This window comes from Mchenga conophoros, linkage group LG19 (assembly GCF_057382185.1).
Source record: "Mchenga conophoros isolate Kocher_MC1m ecotype Shallow Benthic linkage group LG19, M_conophoros_male_GT1.1, whole genome shotgun sequence".
Lineage (NCBI taxonomy): Eukaryota > Metazoa > Chordata > Actinopteri > Cichliformes > Cichlidae > Mchenga > Mchenga conophoros.
Window position 1 is genome coordinate 26,163,078 of NC_140544.1, and position 18,527 is coordinate 26,181,604.

Below are 18,527 nucleotides of genomic sequence, written 5' to 3' on the forward strand. Positions count from 1 at the left end.
ACTTTTGTTGTAGTCATTGAATGCATTTTGTGCCAAAATAATGATAACTGGTCCTCAGTTTAGCCCACATAGACTTCTGTTGTGCTCACTGTGTGAGGAGTTTTGCAAACGTGACCTAAGTATTGAGAAATGTGTCCTAGCGTCTGTAAAAAACTGTAATGGTATTTGAGCCTCGTTTCTCTGCTGTAAAAGTTGTTGGCTAAATCTCAAGTCAATAGCACACCCTAGTGTTCGCATTCGGTACTGCTAACTAAGTGCTGAACTACAGTAACTAATAAGAGAAGCCAAAAAAAGGCAGCAAGAATAACAAAAAAAGGTTAAAAGTCACTGCGTACAATAAGAATCAGACACGCCTTAAACCGGCTACACCCTCCTCTAGTTTGTTAATAAAAGCTGCGAGCGTGCGCGGTCACGTGGTTTAAACCGACTGGCTTCCGTCACTAAACAGGTGAATTCAATCCGGAAGTGAGATGCTCCTCGTCTCAAAGATGGTGTCTTTCTGAGTGTAGAGCTAAAAAAGAAAAATGGACACGCACAAAAATGAGCGATAGATACTTTACGTCAAATCAGAAGCAACCGGACAAGGTGAAATATCTGGTACTTTTCCGAGAACGCGTGTGTATCTAACAGAAATGGACTACAACGGAGCCGAAATAGGGTCCTACACGGTGAGACGCTTAGTTTAAAAACAGTACTTTAATGTATAATCGACTATTAATACTGTATGTTTACCTCTTTGCTCTAGTAGCGGGTGTCTAAACCCATACAAAAGCGCTGTTTTCAAGGTTTTAAAAATTACGGTTGTAACAAAAGTTGAGCTACAAAGTCTGTTTCCTGTTATTGTTTTGTAATAGTGGTGGCAGGGCGTAATCGGGATCCCCCTTATGGCCATTCCTGTTCGTCTTATTTCTTTGTTGTAGTGTTACGAGTGGCTTTTAGCACGAGTATTGTTCATCTGGTCTAGGTTAAAGTCCAACTTCTACGTCTTGGCCTTCTGCTTTGTATTTTTTATCTAGATTCATTCAAAGTCTCGTTTTATCTGACTAGACGGACACGTTGTGCATTTGTTATAGACAAAACTGCCAACGCATCCGCTTTAATCACTCTGCGTTATATATTTGAATGTTCACAAAGAGTTGAAAAAGCGAACTTCTCTTTCTTTTTGCCTTGGGGTTTAAAAAGATAGATTTAAACTGTGTTTATTTAACTTTGATCGAATATGTGAATTTTAATAAATGTTTTCCTCTTTCTTTTTAGGACAACCTCATCGGGACTTTACTTGCAATTTTTGGAAATGTGCTTGTCAGCATTTCTTTAACCGTTCAGGTACATGGCTCCTTGAAAAAACTTTCACGTCTTTAAATTGATACACAATGTTATCAATGTTGTCTGTGCATGCCCTTTGTGAGTCATGTCCTCTAGCTTCTAGGTGAGGCTAGGTCATTACAGGATTTAAAAATTATGTGGAATAAATGATATATGCTGTCATGACATCCCTTATTTAAATGTTCTCTTTTATAGTTTGATTTAGGCCTTGTTTATGTTTGCTTTGCACCGTGTACTGCTGTGTAAATTTTCTGCTTACGCTGTCACAGCTGTGTTTTACCTGCATGTTTTCTTTTGTTTGCAGAAATACAGCCATGTGAAGTTAGCAGGAACAAAGGAGCATCGTGCCTTCTATCGCACTAAAACCTGGTGGTCGGGTTTTATATTCACCTGTCTCGGGGAGCTAGCAAACTTTGTCTCTTATGCGTTTGCCCCTCTTGCTATTGTAGCCCCTCTCAATGCCGTGTCAGTCCTGAGTAAGTATTTATTCCACTTTCAGATATATGTATTGCATTTTACAGATACATATTCCAACCTTAATCAATATGTTATTTATAAAAATAGAACAAATTAAAAGGAGAGCTTGAATTAAAAGTTCAGATTGTTCCCTTTGAAATTGCTTTCCAGCTAGCTCAATTTTGGGCTTCATTTTCCTGCGTGAGAGACTGAAACCAAAGGACTTTGCAAGTAAGTTCAGAATATCCATGTGAACTGAAATTGTGACATTGTATGCTAATTTCTTGCTGCTCTACTGACTGAAATTATACATCCAAAGAGTTTGTCCTGTACAGAGTAAATAAGATCCGGTTTTCACTTGGTGATATTTCAGAGCAGTACGGCCTCGTCTTCCTGGGCTACATCCTTGTTATTGGAGGGGCATACCTCCTTGTATCATTTGGACCGAACTCTCATGAAAAACTTATAGCAGCTAACATTGTGAAGCACCTTGTTGGATGGCCTGTTCTCCTGTATCTGGTGAGATATCTCTCTTAGATAGACAGTTCTCAAATGGTTCCTGTCTGTAGATGTGGTGTTCTTAGTTTAACATATAGAGCGTGACATATGAAGCAGTGACACTTTTAAATAGCCTAGTATATGTCATGTCTGTTGTATGTTGTGCTAAAACAAATCTCTTAAAGGGAGCTCAACCATACAGATGACCACAGTGTTGTGATTAATGTTGAGGCTGTAGTTTGGAAAACTGGTAAGAATAAATGAGCCAACAAGCTCCATCAAATTGGCACCTAATGCAAGGCTGTTTTACCTTCTGTTCCTTTTTAATTCGGTCGTCCCTTTACACAATCATTATAATCCACAACCTTGCACTAAATGCAGAAAAATGACCAGCTCTTTTTATCCTTGTTGGTATTCTGCATACACATTTGTCTCTGTCTGTAAGATTAATTGTCCTATTATTGGACTTTCCTGTGTTTCATATATTGTTTTTTCTCTATATGGCATTAATTTGGTGTTTATTCTTGTTTGTATCCTAACTGACAGCTCCTGGAGATTATCACATTCTGCCTGCTTTTATACTTCTACAAACGGCGCAAAGCTAACTACCTCGTTATTATTCTGCTACTGGTGGCACTGCTGGGTGAGTGTCCTGCATTGAAGCAATCAATTTCCGACCAAGCTGCTATCATGTTTGTTAGGATACATTGTCACATTTCAGATTTTTAAATGGAACCAAAGCTGTCGCTCCTTGTCGCCTTTATTTGCTTACCTACTTTGTGTACTTTTGGCACACAGGCTCAGTTACAGTCTTGACAGTGAAGGCTGTGTCAGGCATGTTGGTTCTCACCATCGAAGGCACCATGCAGCTTAACTACCCGATCTTCAGCGTCATGTTTGTGTGCATGGTGGCGTCAGCGATCTTCCAAGCAGGGTGAACTTGCATCACTTGATTGCTTTTTTTTTTTTTTTTTTTTTCGTTTGTTTGTTTTAAATTGGTTTTAATTGGACCCAGTAGATAAGCATAATTAATACACCACTGTTTTTGTTTGTTACCGTCGTCCTAGATTTCTCTCCCAAGCTTGTAAGCTGCACGACTCCTCTCTCGTTGCGAGTGTCAACTACATCCTCTCCACCTTCTTTGCCGTGTTGGCTGGTGAGTCATGTCCTTCTTTGTTGCTGGTTTGTCCATTGTTTTCAATCGGATTAACTTGTGTGCGCAACTCTAATAGTTGTCTAATAGATCATCTGCAGCCCATACCTGCTTTATTTCTGCTACACGCCTTTTAGAGTAACAATGCCAAAGTCATTAAAGATTTGCTGTTTTCTGGTTTTCAGGAGCTGTGTTTTACTTGGAGTTTAGCAATGAAGACGTTCTTCACATCTGCATGTTTTTGTTGGGGTGAGTAATCATTCATCATAAGCAGAATGTTTTTTAAATTAGACTTCTGACTGCTTTGGTTTCAGTCACTCACTGTTGTGCATGCTGTTAGGCCACCTGTCCTAATATCGCCATTTTTTTTGTTTGTGTGTTTGTTTGTTTTTATACTAATAAACACAATAAAAACATGCTTGGCAGAAATGTGTTATACAGTATCTCTTTGAAATACCAAGCAGTAAAACTTTGTATTAAAAAAATTAATAAATGTAAATGCTTGTTTTGTGCTTTGTACAGATCTGCAGTTTGTTTCCTTGGAGTGTTCCTTATAACCAAAACCAAGAAAAAGGCAAGGATATTTGAGCCGTGCGTCACCTTGAATATGAGCAATGGTTTGTATAAATTTTAACATAAACATCATAAATTGTGTCTTCTGAGATTTCAAGCTACGCAGGCTTGCATTGGCATTTTAGCTCTGCTGAAGTTGTGTTAAGAACCTTTGCCTGTCCGTTCCATTATCAGGTGTCCCGACGATCCACGACAAAGGCCCAGTCATTCAGCCAGACTACAGTGGTTCCTTCTCCTATGGGACTCTTGTCAACAACAATGGAGTGGCTCCTGCTCCTCTCCCAGTCCACCTGGAAACGCCACCGCTCGGACCTAGAACCAGTGATGCATCACAAGGCCATCCTGCCATAAAGAGAGATTAAACATGAGTGCATCTCCTGATTCCCAAGTCCTCCATTCAACAATTAATAACATTCAAGTAGCTACAAAAGGCCAGCTCTGGCTTGACGCTCCTGTGCACATACTTGGAAAGCTTTCGTTTTTTAAAAGCTGTCCGCTGTATTCATTACAGGAATGAACAGAAGAAACCCAAAGACTGTTTGATGGGTTTGCAAACTTCACTTGAGAAAAAGAGACAGTGTTGCGCCTTGAAGCTGCCTACCTTATACTTGATGTCATCTCGGATACCTCCAGTGAGCACTCCACAAATAGTTAGCAATTTGTTCCCATTCACTTATCAATGGGGCCATACAATGATCTGTTCTTCCATGGAGGACTCAAACCATGGCTGTTTATAATATAGCTTCTCAGACTTGTCAAATTATATTTTGGCTTTAAATGTTTCCCTCTAACTGTCTTCCATGCACAGTTTTCTGCCTTCTCTTAATCCTGGGAGTGCACTGCACTGTTTCATTTCTTAATGTGACCAAACACTGGGTTGCAGTTGTCTTAATTTATTATTATGTATTTATTAATCGTATCTTAAAAGTTTTGAACGTGCCTTGAAATCTGGTTCTGAACTGGATCATTTATTGTATAGATGGTAGCTACAAATTCTGTAGAACATCTGTTGATAAAAGGTGAGGGGAGTCTGTCAGGGACTGTCTTAATCAGAAGTACAGTTGCAGTAATTTCATATTGGGGGATCTTAAAAATTAGCATCTTAAGATTAATAAGTAAAATGGGTGTAATAACAGAATATATAAAAAATGAAGCTGTCCAGCTAAAACGGTGCACATTGTCAATTGAACTTGTAACTTTTGGTTGTCCCTTTTCAACACATGGGAGTTTTTGAGAACACCCAAATCTAGAAATAAAAAACGTAGTTAGTGTTACTCTTTTCTGCAGTGTCTTTCAAATGCAATTTTATCATTAGATGAAGTGATTGTTGCCTAAGTGGCACTTTAAGACACTTGCCATCTGCACATGGGTCACTGCATCTCATCAGTGTTATTAGAACAGCTACCCGAGGGCTCGTTGCTTTAACACTGTTCAGTATGTGGTTATTGTGGTGATAATTAATCTTCTAATGAAACTGGGATACTGTTGAAAAACGGCACTGGTAATGTAAATGTCAGATTTTTGTCATTGTAAAATATACAGTGGTGTGTAATCTTGTCTCATAAAGTTAACGTAATGCAGCTTTTGTTTGGTCAGAGTTGTGCTTTATGGGATTTCTGATACATTTTTAGCTCTTTGTTGGCTAAATTGCAACTCTTCACATTAGTGGTTTTAAAATGACATTGATGTAACTCTTCAACATTAGCACCCTACTGTAATAGCAGGCCCCTATTCCAAGAAGTCAGATTGTGAAATTTCTTCCTTCCTAGATATTCAGCAATCAACTCTAAGTGGTATTAACACACGATGGAAGTGTTTAGGAATGACAGCACATAGTCACAGTGTCTAGAATTCAGTTTGACTCATTAATGGAAGAGTTCCAAACGTCTTTTGGCATTAACATCAACACAAAAACTGTGCCAGGAGTTTCAGAGCATGGGTTTCCATAGAAGAGCAGTTGCGGGCAAACCTTACATCATCAAGTGTCATATTGAGTTGTGCGAAACAAGCCACTACTGGACTGGAGCAGTAGAAACAAGGTCTATTGTTCTGTAGAGTCACAAATCATGCTTCTCGGTCTGGCAGTGTGATGGATGAGTTTGGGTTTGGAATGAGGATCTTACCTAGCTGCCAGATGTAAAGTTTGGTGGAGGATCAATTGTACTACAGGGTTGTTTTTGTGGGGTTGGCTTGGTTCCAATATTTCAGCTTACCAAAACATTTTGGACAGGCATATTGTCCCAGCTTTGTCAGAAAAGTTTGGAGGAGGCCGATTTCTGTTCCAGCATTTAAGTTTAGTGCAGAAGAACTTGAGTGGTTCACATAAAGCCCTGGTCTAAACCTGATCAAAAATCTTAAACTAAAACAAAGATTATGAGCAAGGAACTCACATCTAACATCAGTTACTGACTTCACAAATGCTCTTCTGAATAAATGGGCAAAAAAATCACGCAAAGGGGGAACCAACTCCATTTTAAAGCCGGTTTATATATAATGGGGATGACTTTGTACATATAATGCAGAGGCGCCAGAATCAGCCCACCAAAGACTTTGGAAAATGTGAAGGAAGGGATACATTTTTGTTTTTTAACTGCATTTTCATGAGTTTCACGGCTTTTCTAGCTGCCCATCGCCACTCATACTACACCAAAGTAAAAGTAAAAGATAAACAATTACATGACAGAAAGAAATTTAAGATTTTTGCTGTAGGTTGACCATGAAAATAACCATAAAAAATAGGACAAGCAAGCATTTTCCGTTTTATAATTGCAGGGCAGTTTAACAGAACCTTTATTTATTTATTCTAATTTAAAGTCAAAGCATCATTTCTACATCATGAAGAAAACCTGAGATGTATTGCAGAAAATTGCATTTCTTTTTCTTATAGTAAAATATTTCAGGGATTTAAGCTCAAAATTGACTGCACATGTTCCACAATGTAAAATTATGTTAGACATCCCTGATATAATGTATATCAATGCCTCTATTTGACTTTGGCCTGGAGCCACAATAATACCAATATTATCGTATTATAGCATGCAATCTGCTTTTGAATTGATAACCGTTGTAAAATCTTCAGAACTACATTTCACTAGTTAAAAGACACAAAGCTTAGCTACTTTATTTTGACTGAGCAACAGGTAGATAGAGGAAAAATAACAGCAATTGATTCTAGAAACACTGAAATGTGTATATATTCAGCTAAAACATGCAGAAGATAGCAAAGCGATCCTTACTGACTGATATGACTCTAAGAAATCCTTCTGACCCCATACAGCAGCGGATTTTGTGCATCTTTGCTGCTTGGCCGCCACCAATCATGAAGCTGCTGTAGCGTCCTCCCCTTTCAGCACGTTGATTGGTCGCTGCGAGCATACGCGCATATTTGATTGGCCCCACCTGCGGATCCAGACGGTGGAAGTAGGCTGCATCGGAGTGAAATAATCCAGTAATAACAAACACCCACGTTTCCGTCAACAGCCTCAAAATAAACACGAACAGCTTCTATTTGCTGCGTTTAACAAAGTCACCGGAAAAATCCTGATGTAAGTGCGCTTGCAATGGGTTGTTTCGGTCGCTTTCGCTGACAGTAGGGAGGTGAGTGGAAATATTTGCATGGGACGCGATTACAGAGGGAAAAAAATAAAAGAGTAACTTCATCCTCTGCGCGCGTCTGTGTTTGTGTGCTAACTTTTGTATAAAAATTGAAATTTGTTGAGGCTTAAAAACAATCTTTGGTATCGATAGCAAAGTGCTTTAACGCCAGAATCGTATTGTTTATTTATTTATTTATTCATTGCACGAGCTTTACGTAATGTCCAGGGGTTTCCTCTGCGTACACCCAACGCAAATTTTGATGTCACGATCCTCTTAAACAACAGGGAGGAGATGTTGCCGGTTCGCTGCCGTCGTTTTTACCATTCCTGTCTTGCTACAAGGAAGTTATATTGAAACAAACTTCCTCGTCGGTGTTATTTTAAATATCTGACAGTTGGCTCTTTTTTTTTCTTTTTTAGATGTTGGCGTTTTATTGTACTTAAAATATTCACAGGAAGTGTCATCTTGTGGTGTATGTGTATATTTATACCACTAGATGGCACTCTTACCTCAGTGCAGCGTTGGCGGTGCTAACCATCCCCCCTATCCATTTCTTTTCTTTAATATAATTATTTAATTTTTCATATAAAATAAGAGGAAAACTGTAAGTCAACCACAAGTAATTTATATGTACCTTTTTTGAAAATTAAACTCTTTTTTTTTTTTGAGGGCTTCTTCACAGTTAGTGATGGTTAAATAAATATTTTATGCCTTATCTTTCTTTTTTTGTATGATTGAAGAGATTATTTTGTAACTGGGGTCAAATAAAGTCAGCATCATCTTTAAAATATTTGGTAATAAAATTTGACTCGAAGCCAGAGTTATCATAGTTTTGTGTTTCCTAATTAGTTTTTGTTTTTATTTCAATTTGTCTTCAGTTAGTTTCATGAGTGGGTTTTCTTATTTCAGTTTAGTTTTAGATTCGTTTTTATTAGTTTCAGTGTTAGTTTGAGTCTTTTAATTTTTTAATTATTGCTGTCTAATTATTATACGAGGGAATATGTCTGATTCAAGATTTAGGGAAATCAGTACAAGTGCTAGAATAAAAACACACAACAATGAGCAATTCTGTAATAGCATTGTATTAAACTAACAGATCCTAAAACTGAGGATATTTCCTCTTTATTTTTATTTTATTTAAGTTACTTTTTCCAAGTTTCAGTAGTTTTAATTTTCTTCAAAAGTTTAGTTTTTAATTTTACCTTAATAATTAGTCAAGTAAAATGATTTTCACATCTTAGTTTTAAGTTTAGTCTTAGTTAGCTAATAACCTTGCTGGGAGGGAATGGTATAATTGAACTGGGAGAAAATATAACCTACAAATAGGATGCAAACCTTTTTCTTTAATTTATCCTGTTTTGCTTTTCTTAATCTTACTTTCCCTTTCCATCCTACCACTAAGATCTAGTTAAACACCCGCATCTCACTGTCACCTCACACTAAGCCAACTTTTACACACACATTCATCCAGCCTCACCAACTTATCTTCCAAATTCCAACCCCCAAACCTACCCTGTTCCCAGTCCCCATCCTCTGTCATCTCCACCCTTCTGTCAGCAGCTGCCTAAAAGCCTTCAAAATGCTGCGAAAGAGCTCCAAGGCATGGAGTAACGGCTCAGAGGCCTACAGCAGTGATCCCGAGGAGGATGATGAGGAGGAAGAGGACATGATATTTGGAGAGAGTGATCAAGACGGCATGGTGGAGGAGATGATGGATCTGAGCGACCTTCCCACAGCGCTCTTTGCGTGCAGCGTCCACGAAGCTGTGTTCGAGCAGGACTTGCACAGGGTGAGCTGCTGCAAAACGCACTTTCTGGGCTGTGTCTTTGTTTTGCGTGACTGGGTGTTTATGCGTTTGAGTCATCTCGCTCAGTGTGTCAGCCCGTCCAAGACTTAAAGTCTGGCAACACGTGCGCAGTTGTCATCCTGTCTGTCGAAGTCCAGTCACGGTCTCAAGCTGTGCTGCTGATTGCTCAGCCGCAAAAGCACACGCACATATGCACACCTGATGTTGCTGTTTGTTTGCCAGGGAACACGAGTGCAGAGCAGCAGATTACAACATGACATGCACAGAATCATGAGCCACACTCAGACTTGGCCCATGTGGTTGTGCATAACATTCAGGCATCATCTCATGCATTGTATTATTTATATTACAGATCTCATGCATATATGATGCAGACACAATTATATGGAATTGTGTCTATGCACATGCATACTGTATATATTCAGTTAAGGCCTCTTTTGAAAGTGTTGCCTTTCTCGTAGCTCAGCAGAACAGCAATACGTGCTATCAGTGGATCCTATTTGCTGGAGGAGGATACAAAGTAAATACTTTTAATTTTCTGCCCTTTAATCCAATTACGCTGCGCTGTCATCCCTCCATCCGTCCAGCTGGCATCGTTACATTTCCCTGTCTTCAAGTCTTTTTTCTGTAAGGTCCATCCTCTTGGTCACCCAAAACTATCAAGCTCATCATCCCCTGATCACAATCTACAAACTTTCCTGTTAACTTTCTTATCTGTCTTACTTTCTTTAAATACCTCCCTCCTCCCCCGTTCTGTGCTTCTTCGTAGCCTTCTTTTTTTTATCCTCTCTATGTGTATAAATGCAAAGCAGAGAGGCTAAATCTGGCGCATGCACCAAATCCCTTTAAATGAATCACTCCTGCTTTGTGAGTTTGCTGTTCGTACACCCATTGCTCCTAGCGCTCGAGTCCACCCCCTTCCCTTCCTTTTCGTTTTGCCTCCTCACTTCATTACGATTCACACTCCAGCTTTTAAGTGGAAATACCACCCACACACCCTTCAGTGAGACCCTGTCAATAGAACGTTCTCCATATGTTTCAAATAAATGAGCTATGCTAAATATAGAACTTTTTGAGGTTTATTTATGCCTTTAGAATGAGGGCACAAAGAGATATGAAATAAAAAACAGGTTGGGTGTGGTATTTTCAGAGCATGAACACGGATTTTTATGAGGTTGTTTTTAGCTTGTAGCTGTGCTTTTTCAATTTTACACACACAACCACACACAACCTGTAAATCGTGTTAAATTTGGAAGATTTCAGCATTTGCCTAACTGCTATAAACTTATCTAAATGTGTTGTCAACATTCAGCAGGAACATAGCAACCTACATTTTTGTGTCTTTGGGCTCTTGGCTTTCTCCCAGCTCCGACATTACCTTCTGTTTCTGTTCTCAAAGGCCTGCATGTAGAAGGGATGGGCTGTTGCTGTAATCACACTGTGCTCTTCTAGAGAGGAGAGATGGCTACTGAGACAGAGAAACATTTGCCTCCATGTTTATGAGAAGCTCTTAGCACACTGTAAAAGCCTTTTTCCTTTCTTCTGCATTAGTGAAAAGTAAGTAAAACCTAGTGGCACACTTCCTCTTTTATCTGCACTATTTTTTGCTCCTGACCAGCTTTCGGCTGAAATGGAGAGATGCCTCCAAAGTGTTTGGATTTTTTCGTTTTTATAGGAAGATCAGCTAAGGTCTGACTGGCTCAGCTCATGTCTCCACTAATCCTCGGCTTTATTATTCATTTACTAATTTAAATGACGCGTCATTATTAATACAGGACTGCACTAATACACTTAATGATTTAAATGATCATGCATAGCACTCATATCATCATGTCAATTAAAATACCTAATGGGCCTTTCTTTATCATTCTGCATGTGTCATTTATAAAGTTAGATTCATCATTTACGCTATAGGCAAGTGACCTTTATTTGTTAAATTAATATGTTTTAAAAATATTCCAAAAGAGGACTTTTTTGTCAGTTGTTCATACAGAGGATCCAGTTTGGTATTTCCTAGTTTTCAATGTCAGAGAGAACATCTTCGTGTTCACGCTGCAATGTGCTCTTAGAGCAGCTTCTAATTTTGAAATGATTCATTATCTGCTGTAGAGCACCCACAGAAAGCAAGTGTGTACAAGGAGTGAGGGAGTGTGGGCAAAGTAACAAGGCAAATGGGTTTCTGTGCTTATGAAGGCAAAGGTCAGGGGAGCCGTCATGAGCTGTCCCCCATAGTGCCTAGCGTATATCAGGCCTAATCAGCACCGAGCAAAGCTTTTATTGCTGCTTCTGCTTCTGTCAGCCTGAGCACTCCTCACTCCATAACCAGTGCGATCAAGCAAGTAGCAGCTGCAGTGCAACACCAAACAAAATGTTCTTATCTTGCAGGCAAACAAATTTTGTTATAAGATTAATGTAAATTATGCGTGTTAGATATCCAAATAATTATGTTAACAGCAGGTTAAATGTTACATGTTTTTTCGGCTACTGATACTAACCTACCCACAGTGAATTATGAGATACCTCTGAAGTTTGTCTCAGCTCTCCAGAGCTCTCTAATTATTCTCATCTCGAGCTGCAGTAAACACATGTCCTCAGCAACAAAGCCAGAAAGAGCCACACGGCGCTGCAGTACCTACCCAGCAGAAAACGGATGGACAGTAAACATTAGCTTCTAGTGGCAGGCTGTGAACATGATAGTGGAGCATTTAGAAGCCCCAAAGATGTTAGTGTTAGACATCGATGGGGGCGGAGTCAAGCCAAAAAGTAACTGAGTATTAGACTTATAAACTTGAGGGACCATAAATGGAGCTCCAAGTGTTGCATTTGCAGTTTAATTCATTATTTAAGTATTTATTTAGCTGAGTAGTATTCATCTCTGAAAATAATCTCTCATTTTTTCTCTCCTTTTTCTCAATGTCTTAGATGTCACCTTTAGCTAACGGACACATTGTGTTCCAATTTCCAAAAAACATCTCTGTGTTTGCTGATATTAAAAATCTGCACTCAAAAAAGAAACGTTTATGCTTGCTCCTGTTCTGTAGCCTGGCTTTATTGAAGCCTGCAGCATGAACGCAGGAGGGGAAGGAAAAGGGACTTGTATGAATGTGCAGGCAGACCCGTGGGGTGACATTACTTTCTAATTTGCTGAGTATCTCCCTGACATCAGCTGGAAGGAGCATCAGGCTGCAGCACATGAAAAATGAACTTGCTTTATATTCATTATGTATTAAAATACTTATCAGATTTAATTACTCATTAATTGAAGGTGCCAGAATGATGTTCCAGAGCTTTATGGCCCGCTTTAACCCTAACATGAGCATTGCTTCTAATTTGTTGAAACTTCGTTTTTGTTCATACAAAGGGGCCATCCAGTTGGCACAGCAAAACATGTTAACCACTATTAGTAACCACATTATCTTTAGTGCAAAATTTTCCAGGCTGACCCTCTTAGCAATGCATTAGCAATATAGCATTGATGTAGTGCTCTAAGTATGTGAAAAGTAAAACTCCTCTCCTCTCACACTTTCTGTCCCACTTGAGTGCAATGTGTTTGATAGTGTGACTCATGACTATATGTATATATAAATATATGTATGTATGTATACATACACACACACACACACACACACAAACACACACACACACACATAAATATATATGAGGATAAAGAAAGACAACCCTTGTGCAGAGTGCCGCTGAACCATCGGGACTAAAGATAGTAGGGTGCAGGACTCGAAAAGTGTGAAGTAAAGTGAGTGTGAGTATGTGTGTTTATGTAGTACACATACATACAGTGTGCATGCAAGTGTATAGTAGTGATATGTTTGTATGTATCAGACTGCAGTCTATTTTTGGCTGTCGGTCCCAAAGGGTGAACATGAGGGAGCGGGTACTTTGCAGGCTGAAGGTCAAACACGATGCAGTAAAGAGAGAGTGAGTGCCCCCGGCCCGCTACTCCTGCTGTGGCCTGGATATTATTCTGGTACCCCTACTGGAGTGATTCTGCGGCCTGGTGTGCTTGTTTTGCTTTTGTGTGTAACAGGGAAGAAAGCGGAAAACAATTTAAGATGACAACAGAAAGCATAATTTGGCTAAACAGAGCTGGTGATGCATTCAAGTGTTTGAAAAGATGACAGTGTTTTCTTTTGCAGTGACAGGTTTTAGTCACTTTTAGACATTTTTAGACTTTAGTATCTACAGAAAGCTGAACACACACACATACCTTTTCTTAAATGCTAGTTTATGGTTGCTGCATTAGGTGTTGTTTTTTTGTGGCAACTTTGATGATTCTGAACCATTTATACTGGCACTTGAGTTGCACTACACACTCTGCAGTCTTGTCATGAACAACAGGTGTCACCACTCAGTAAACTTCCATTAATGAAGGAGTCCAACAAGGAAACAAAGTGATTAAGGAGGTTTTTTCAAAGAAAGTCTCATCTTTTCAAACTGTGTGTGTGTGTGTGTGTGTGTGTGTGTGTGTGTGTGTGTGCGTGTGTGTGTGTGTGTGTGTGTGTGTGTGTGTGTGTGTGTGTGTGTGTGTGTATACACTCATGCTTGTTTTCCTGTCTAATAGTAGACCATTTTATTGCATGTACAGCATTGTACATATAATACTGTCTTTTAATTTCTTTTTGTTTTAGGATGAGATATTTATTGAAACTAATGCAAACATAAATCCAAACACTGTATGTAAGGCAAAAACAGAGTTTTTACATTTCTATTAGAATCAGAGTCAGATATTTGATATGACCATCTTTATTCTACAGAACAGCCTGAACTCTCTTAGGCAAGCGCCTGTCATTTCTTTAAGTCATTTCTTTAAGTATTCTCCAGGCTTCCTGAAGGACATTCAAAGCTCTTCTTTAAATGTTTGCTGAATTTTGTTATGCTTTGTCAAGATGATCCCACGCTGCTTCAATAATCAGGTCTAAATTTGAATTTATCACTCAATAGGACCCGTTGCCACTGATTTTCAGTCCAGTTCTTGTGTATTTGGCATACCTCGTCCTTTTCTCCCCGTTTCTTTGCCATAAGAATGGCTTCTTCACACCCACCCTTCCACTGAGACCATTTCTCCATGAAGCTTCAGAGAACAACCAACACTAGCTGAATAAACTGAGGGAGCAGAGGGATCTATCAGGTTCTGTGTCAGGAAATGACTTTTAGATGCTGTTCATCTGCCGTAGATAGTTTTTATAGGGCTGTCATTAATTATTTTTTGCTCCATTTGTACATTTGTACATTTAAATAATGAAATTGAAACAAATTGTGTTTTTTTTATCACAGGCTGTTGAATAATACAATTAAAAATCGGCTCTTTACTAAGTTGTCTGTTGACATAGCACTGGTTTAGCCCTTGAGTTAGGGACTTGAAAATGGTCAGGGGCAAGGACTGGACTGAAAATGAATGAAAAAGTTTCAATTAATCAGTAATAAAACTTTTTAAACATTTAAAATTCAGGTGAGTATTTAGAAGAACGTGTCTACAAGTAGTTTGACGCTTTGCTTATGTTTATGCATATGCACTGCCCTAATGTCCACAGTGTAATATGGGCATATAAGTACAAGAAAAAAGAAAACAACAAGCTTAAAATTAGGCCGTATCTGTACTAAATCATTGTGCAAACTTCTGGCAGATTTCAACACTGCTCTGATCCTTAAAACAAAGTCTGCTGACCCGGTTTTAGTTTGAAAGCTTTGAGGTGTTGTTTTAAATCTGGATGAAAACATATTTGTGTGCATGTAAGCCCAGGACAAAAAAATCTTCAATCATCTGCTTTGTGGAATGACAAGGGATCCCTGTTCGCTTGTGCATAATGACAAATATGGAGCTAAATTAGAGCTTGAACACATGAATAGCATTAGGGGTTAAGAGGTTTGATTACAGTTGCATTAATTTGCCAGTAGATTTTCCCTTAGGCTCTTACATTGATGTGCTTGACTGATTAGAAAATATGAGCGAGAGAAAGTCTTCTGTAAGCCATCCTGTCTGTGAAGGGTTTACTGTGTCATCAGGAGATGTTGCTTTTACAAAAATTAAACAGAAAAAGAAATCTTTGGCTGTAAACCCTTTGTAATCACCAGCTCTATTGGAGATGAGAAAAGGTGATTACTAATTATAATTTGATTACATATTTCCTAATCTAAGATTAACAGATTATCATTGCTAGTTTAGTGCCATAGCCATCAAATTTTTAATTTTACTGCTTTTATTTTAATATTTCACCTTCATGAATTTACTAAGACAATCACTTAAGCCCAAAATGCAAATGAGAACAAATATATCCACTAATTAAATTGCATTGTTATGATCCACTGTGAGCTTGTTAAACTGTTTTATGGGCTAACCTGTAAAGGCTGCACGCAGAAATATTTTGTATTTTCTAATTAGTTAATTATTTTTTTGGACTTTTTGACTTTAATTCTGTTTAGTTTAATTAGTTTCCAGAGCAGTGTTTCTGGTCTCAGTTTAGTTTTTATTGTGTGGAAATGTTTCGTTTAATTTTTCTTACTTTCAGCGATAGTTTTTTTTCTTTGTAATTATTATTTTATGGCAGGCTTGTGTCAGAGGCAAGATTTGTTTAAAAGCAGTACAGGTGTCACTTTAAAAACACAGAACATTTGAACTCACAGTCTTATAGACGACCAAAGTCTCAATAAACATGTTGATCAGTCTCTCATTAGGCAAATGTGAATAGAATTTTACCAGACTGACAAATATTAAAACTAAGATTATTACCTCTATATTTTTATTTTTAGTTTGTTTTCCAAGTTCACAAAATTGCTTCAGTTAGTTACATTTTTTTGTCAAAAGTTAGGGTTTTTTGTTGTTAATTTAATTTTTTTACAGCTAGTTTTAGTTTTTTTTTCTCTAGTTAACTATAATGACCTCTTCTGTAACACTGTAAAATGCACTCAAACCTCTATACAAAGAAACACAGTTCCCTAAGCCCTTCTCAGACGTGGTTTTATTAAGATCTGTTTGATATTTACATGGATCAGCTCCCTTTCTGAGTGAAATTAAATTTGCTGAACTGTTTTGTTAAACACTGGGGACTCATTTTCCCCTAATACCATTTAACAGGGTCAAATTGTTGTGAAATAATTTGAGTGTTGATTTGACAACAAAGGCGGTGACACCGTAATCAACTTTTTGATGAAGTCTTATGAAGGAGGCTTGAAAATGGTTGGTCTCAGTGGAGCCTTTATGATTAAGATGATACAGCTGTCTGCTGATGGTAATGGGTGTTTTAGCTCTACAAACCTAATTGTTGATAGTTGAGACGCTCTTGGGTGTACAAAACTCTTTGTGAGAACTGGATGACCATTGGATGACCAAGCTATGGAAATAAATATTATTACTGAAGTTATTGCAGTTGAGATTTTGTCACAAGATATGATACCTACAGACAAATGTTTTGTTCTTCACCAATGTGGTCAAAATGGTCATTGCTACAGGCGGTTGCTTTGTAGTGCTAGTTTCTTTCACTGACTCCTTGTTAATTCTGAACACTTCTTTCTTTTTGCCCTTTTCCTTCCTAAAGATATCAAAGTGTCACGTCTGAGGAGTATCTCCTGTTTTTGTTCTTCTTTCTGTGGTCAAGAAAAAAACAGAGGTGACCACTGGAGTGTTTTAACAGCCCAGTATAAATGGAGGGATGAGAAACAGTGAAGAACAAAGGTGCAAAATGTTGTTGTTAGTATGATTATGAGTAACTTGGATATAACTGACAGCTCTCCTCATTCTCTTGCCTGTATGCTATCTATCTTCCTGTCATAATGGTCATGGATTCATCTAACCAGTTTAGCATTCCTCTCTTTTTGTTTTTCCCCAACTTCCTATTATACAACTTTGTTCTTCACAACTGCAGCGTCTTTGAAATCTTCCAGGCTTTTACAGAAACTTGTTTTTGGACACTCTTTGTGCCGATCCTGCGGTCCTTCCAGATGTCCTGTCTGTTTGGTTTCTTCTCTCTCTGTCAGGCTTGGCACATGTCTTCGTGCGGATCTATTTCTGCCTTTGGGCCTTTCTTTCTCCTTCACTTCCACTACTCCAGGCTTTTCTCTCACAAGTTTGGGGAGGTGGATTGTTTTGCCTAAGGGATCTGTGGGGTTGCTTTTCCTCACAAGATGGGGGCCGCAGATATTTTATGACTTTCGCTCTGTGTTACCATATGTCTGCTCCACCGACAGCATGTACTGTTTGATAAGATGTGATCTTTCATTCTTTGAAGATTGGTGGACTTTGGGAGAACCTTCTCTTTATTTCCTTCCTGATGGCGAAGGTTTTGGTTCTCTACTAGATGAGACAAAACAAAAAGCAAGGTTTGCCATTTTTAAAAAATAAATAATACTTAGTACTAAATAATAATTATATCATAATTATAAATAATAATTATTTTCTCAGGACTATCCAGTGGCCTTGTAGATAAAAGAGACTGGAGTCAAAGTTTTAGTCAATTCATAATTAAACTGAAAATAAGCTAAAAAAAAAGAAAAAGATATGGCACTGGTGGTTGTTACAATTATTCAATATTGAGATTTATTCATGAAAATGAAAAATGTGTTTGTACTTATGCAATATCTATTTTCTTACAGTAGTTACATCAGTTAATACAGTAAGAATTTTTTTTAAAAGCTGTTGCAAATGTGTTCAGTCTCAATCCTCACCATCCCGTGATAATGGATATGGCAGTATGTATTTGGGGGGGGTAAGTGGTCCGATCTGTTCCAATTTTTAATTAAGTCACTAAACACCAATGCTTCAGAGGGAAAAGCACTTTTAAATTTTAAAAAAAATAAAGGAATCAGTTTCTGAGCATCAGGAGACCCTCTGTGTGCCAACCACATGCCTGATCGCATCATCAGAATTCCCTACACAGGTGAGTTGTTCAGCTCCTTCTTGTAGCTTCCTGGATTGCGGGTATGCAGTAGAGCTGGTGTTTGCAACATCCTGCAATTATGAAGTGCATCTGTGAAAAAAGTATGTTTGTTGGCTTTGCTGTGATGTTGCGCCTGCTGTAAAAGGGTCGATAGAGAGGAGCAGCAACACTCCCGAGTAAAAAGATTCAAACTGACCTGATCACTGCATTATTCACAAGTTAAAACTTGTGG

The 18,527-nt window shown here is 38.3% G+C and overlaps 2 protein-coding genes across 5 annotated transcripts in view; both read left to right on the forward strand.

The window, feature by feature from the left end:
- Positions 1 to 429: 429 nt before the first annotated feature.
- nipal3 (NIPA like domain containing 3) lies at positions 430 to 5,280 on the forward strand. The gene is made up of 11 exons (XM_085257788.1): positions 430 to 668; positions 1,258 to 1,326; positions 1,631 to 1,802; positions 1,954 to 2,013; positions 2,156 to 2,301; positions 2,827 to 2,923; positions 3,079 to 3,214; positions 3,348 to 3,436; positions 3,619 to 3,682; positions 3,956 to 4,050; positions 4,181 to 5,280. Exons 1-11 carry the CDS (start codon positions 633 to 635, stop codon positions 4,366 to 4,368), a joined length of 1,152 nt encoding a protein of 383 aa, XP_085113914.1. The 5' UTR covers positions 430 to 632; the 3' UTR covers positions 4,369 to 5,280.
- Positions 5,281 to 7,430: 2,150 nt separating this feature from the next.
- The window catches only part of rcan3 (regulator of calcineurin 3), a 49,162-nt gene continuing 38,065 nt past the window's right edge, over positions 7,431 to 18,527 (forward strand). Inside the window, exons 1-2 of one of the 4 annotated variants that reach the window (XM_085257045.1) lie at positions 7,431 to 7,551; positions 9,127 to 9,392. In XM_085257045.1, coding sequence (XP_085113171.1) covers positions 9,183 to 9,392 — 210 coding nt within the window. In that variant the 5' untranslated portion in view covers positions 7,431 to 7,551; positions 9,127 to 9,182. Of the gene's footprint in view, positions 9,393 to 18,527 lie in introns of all 4 variants that reach the window. The other 3 variants (XM_085257042.1, XM_085257044.1, XM_085257043.1) reach the window with 3 other exon arrangements.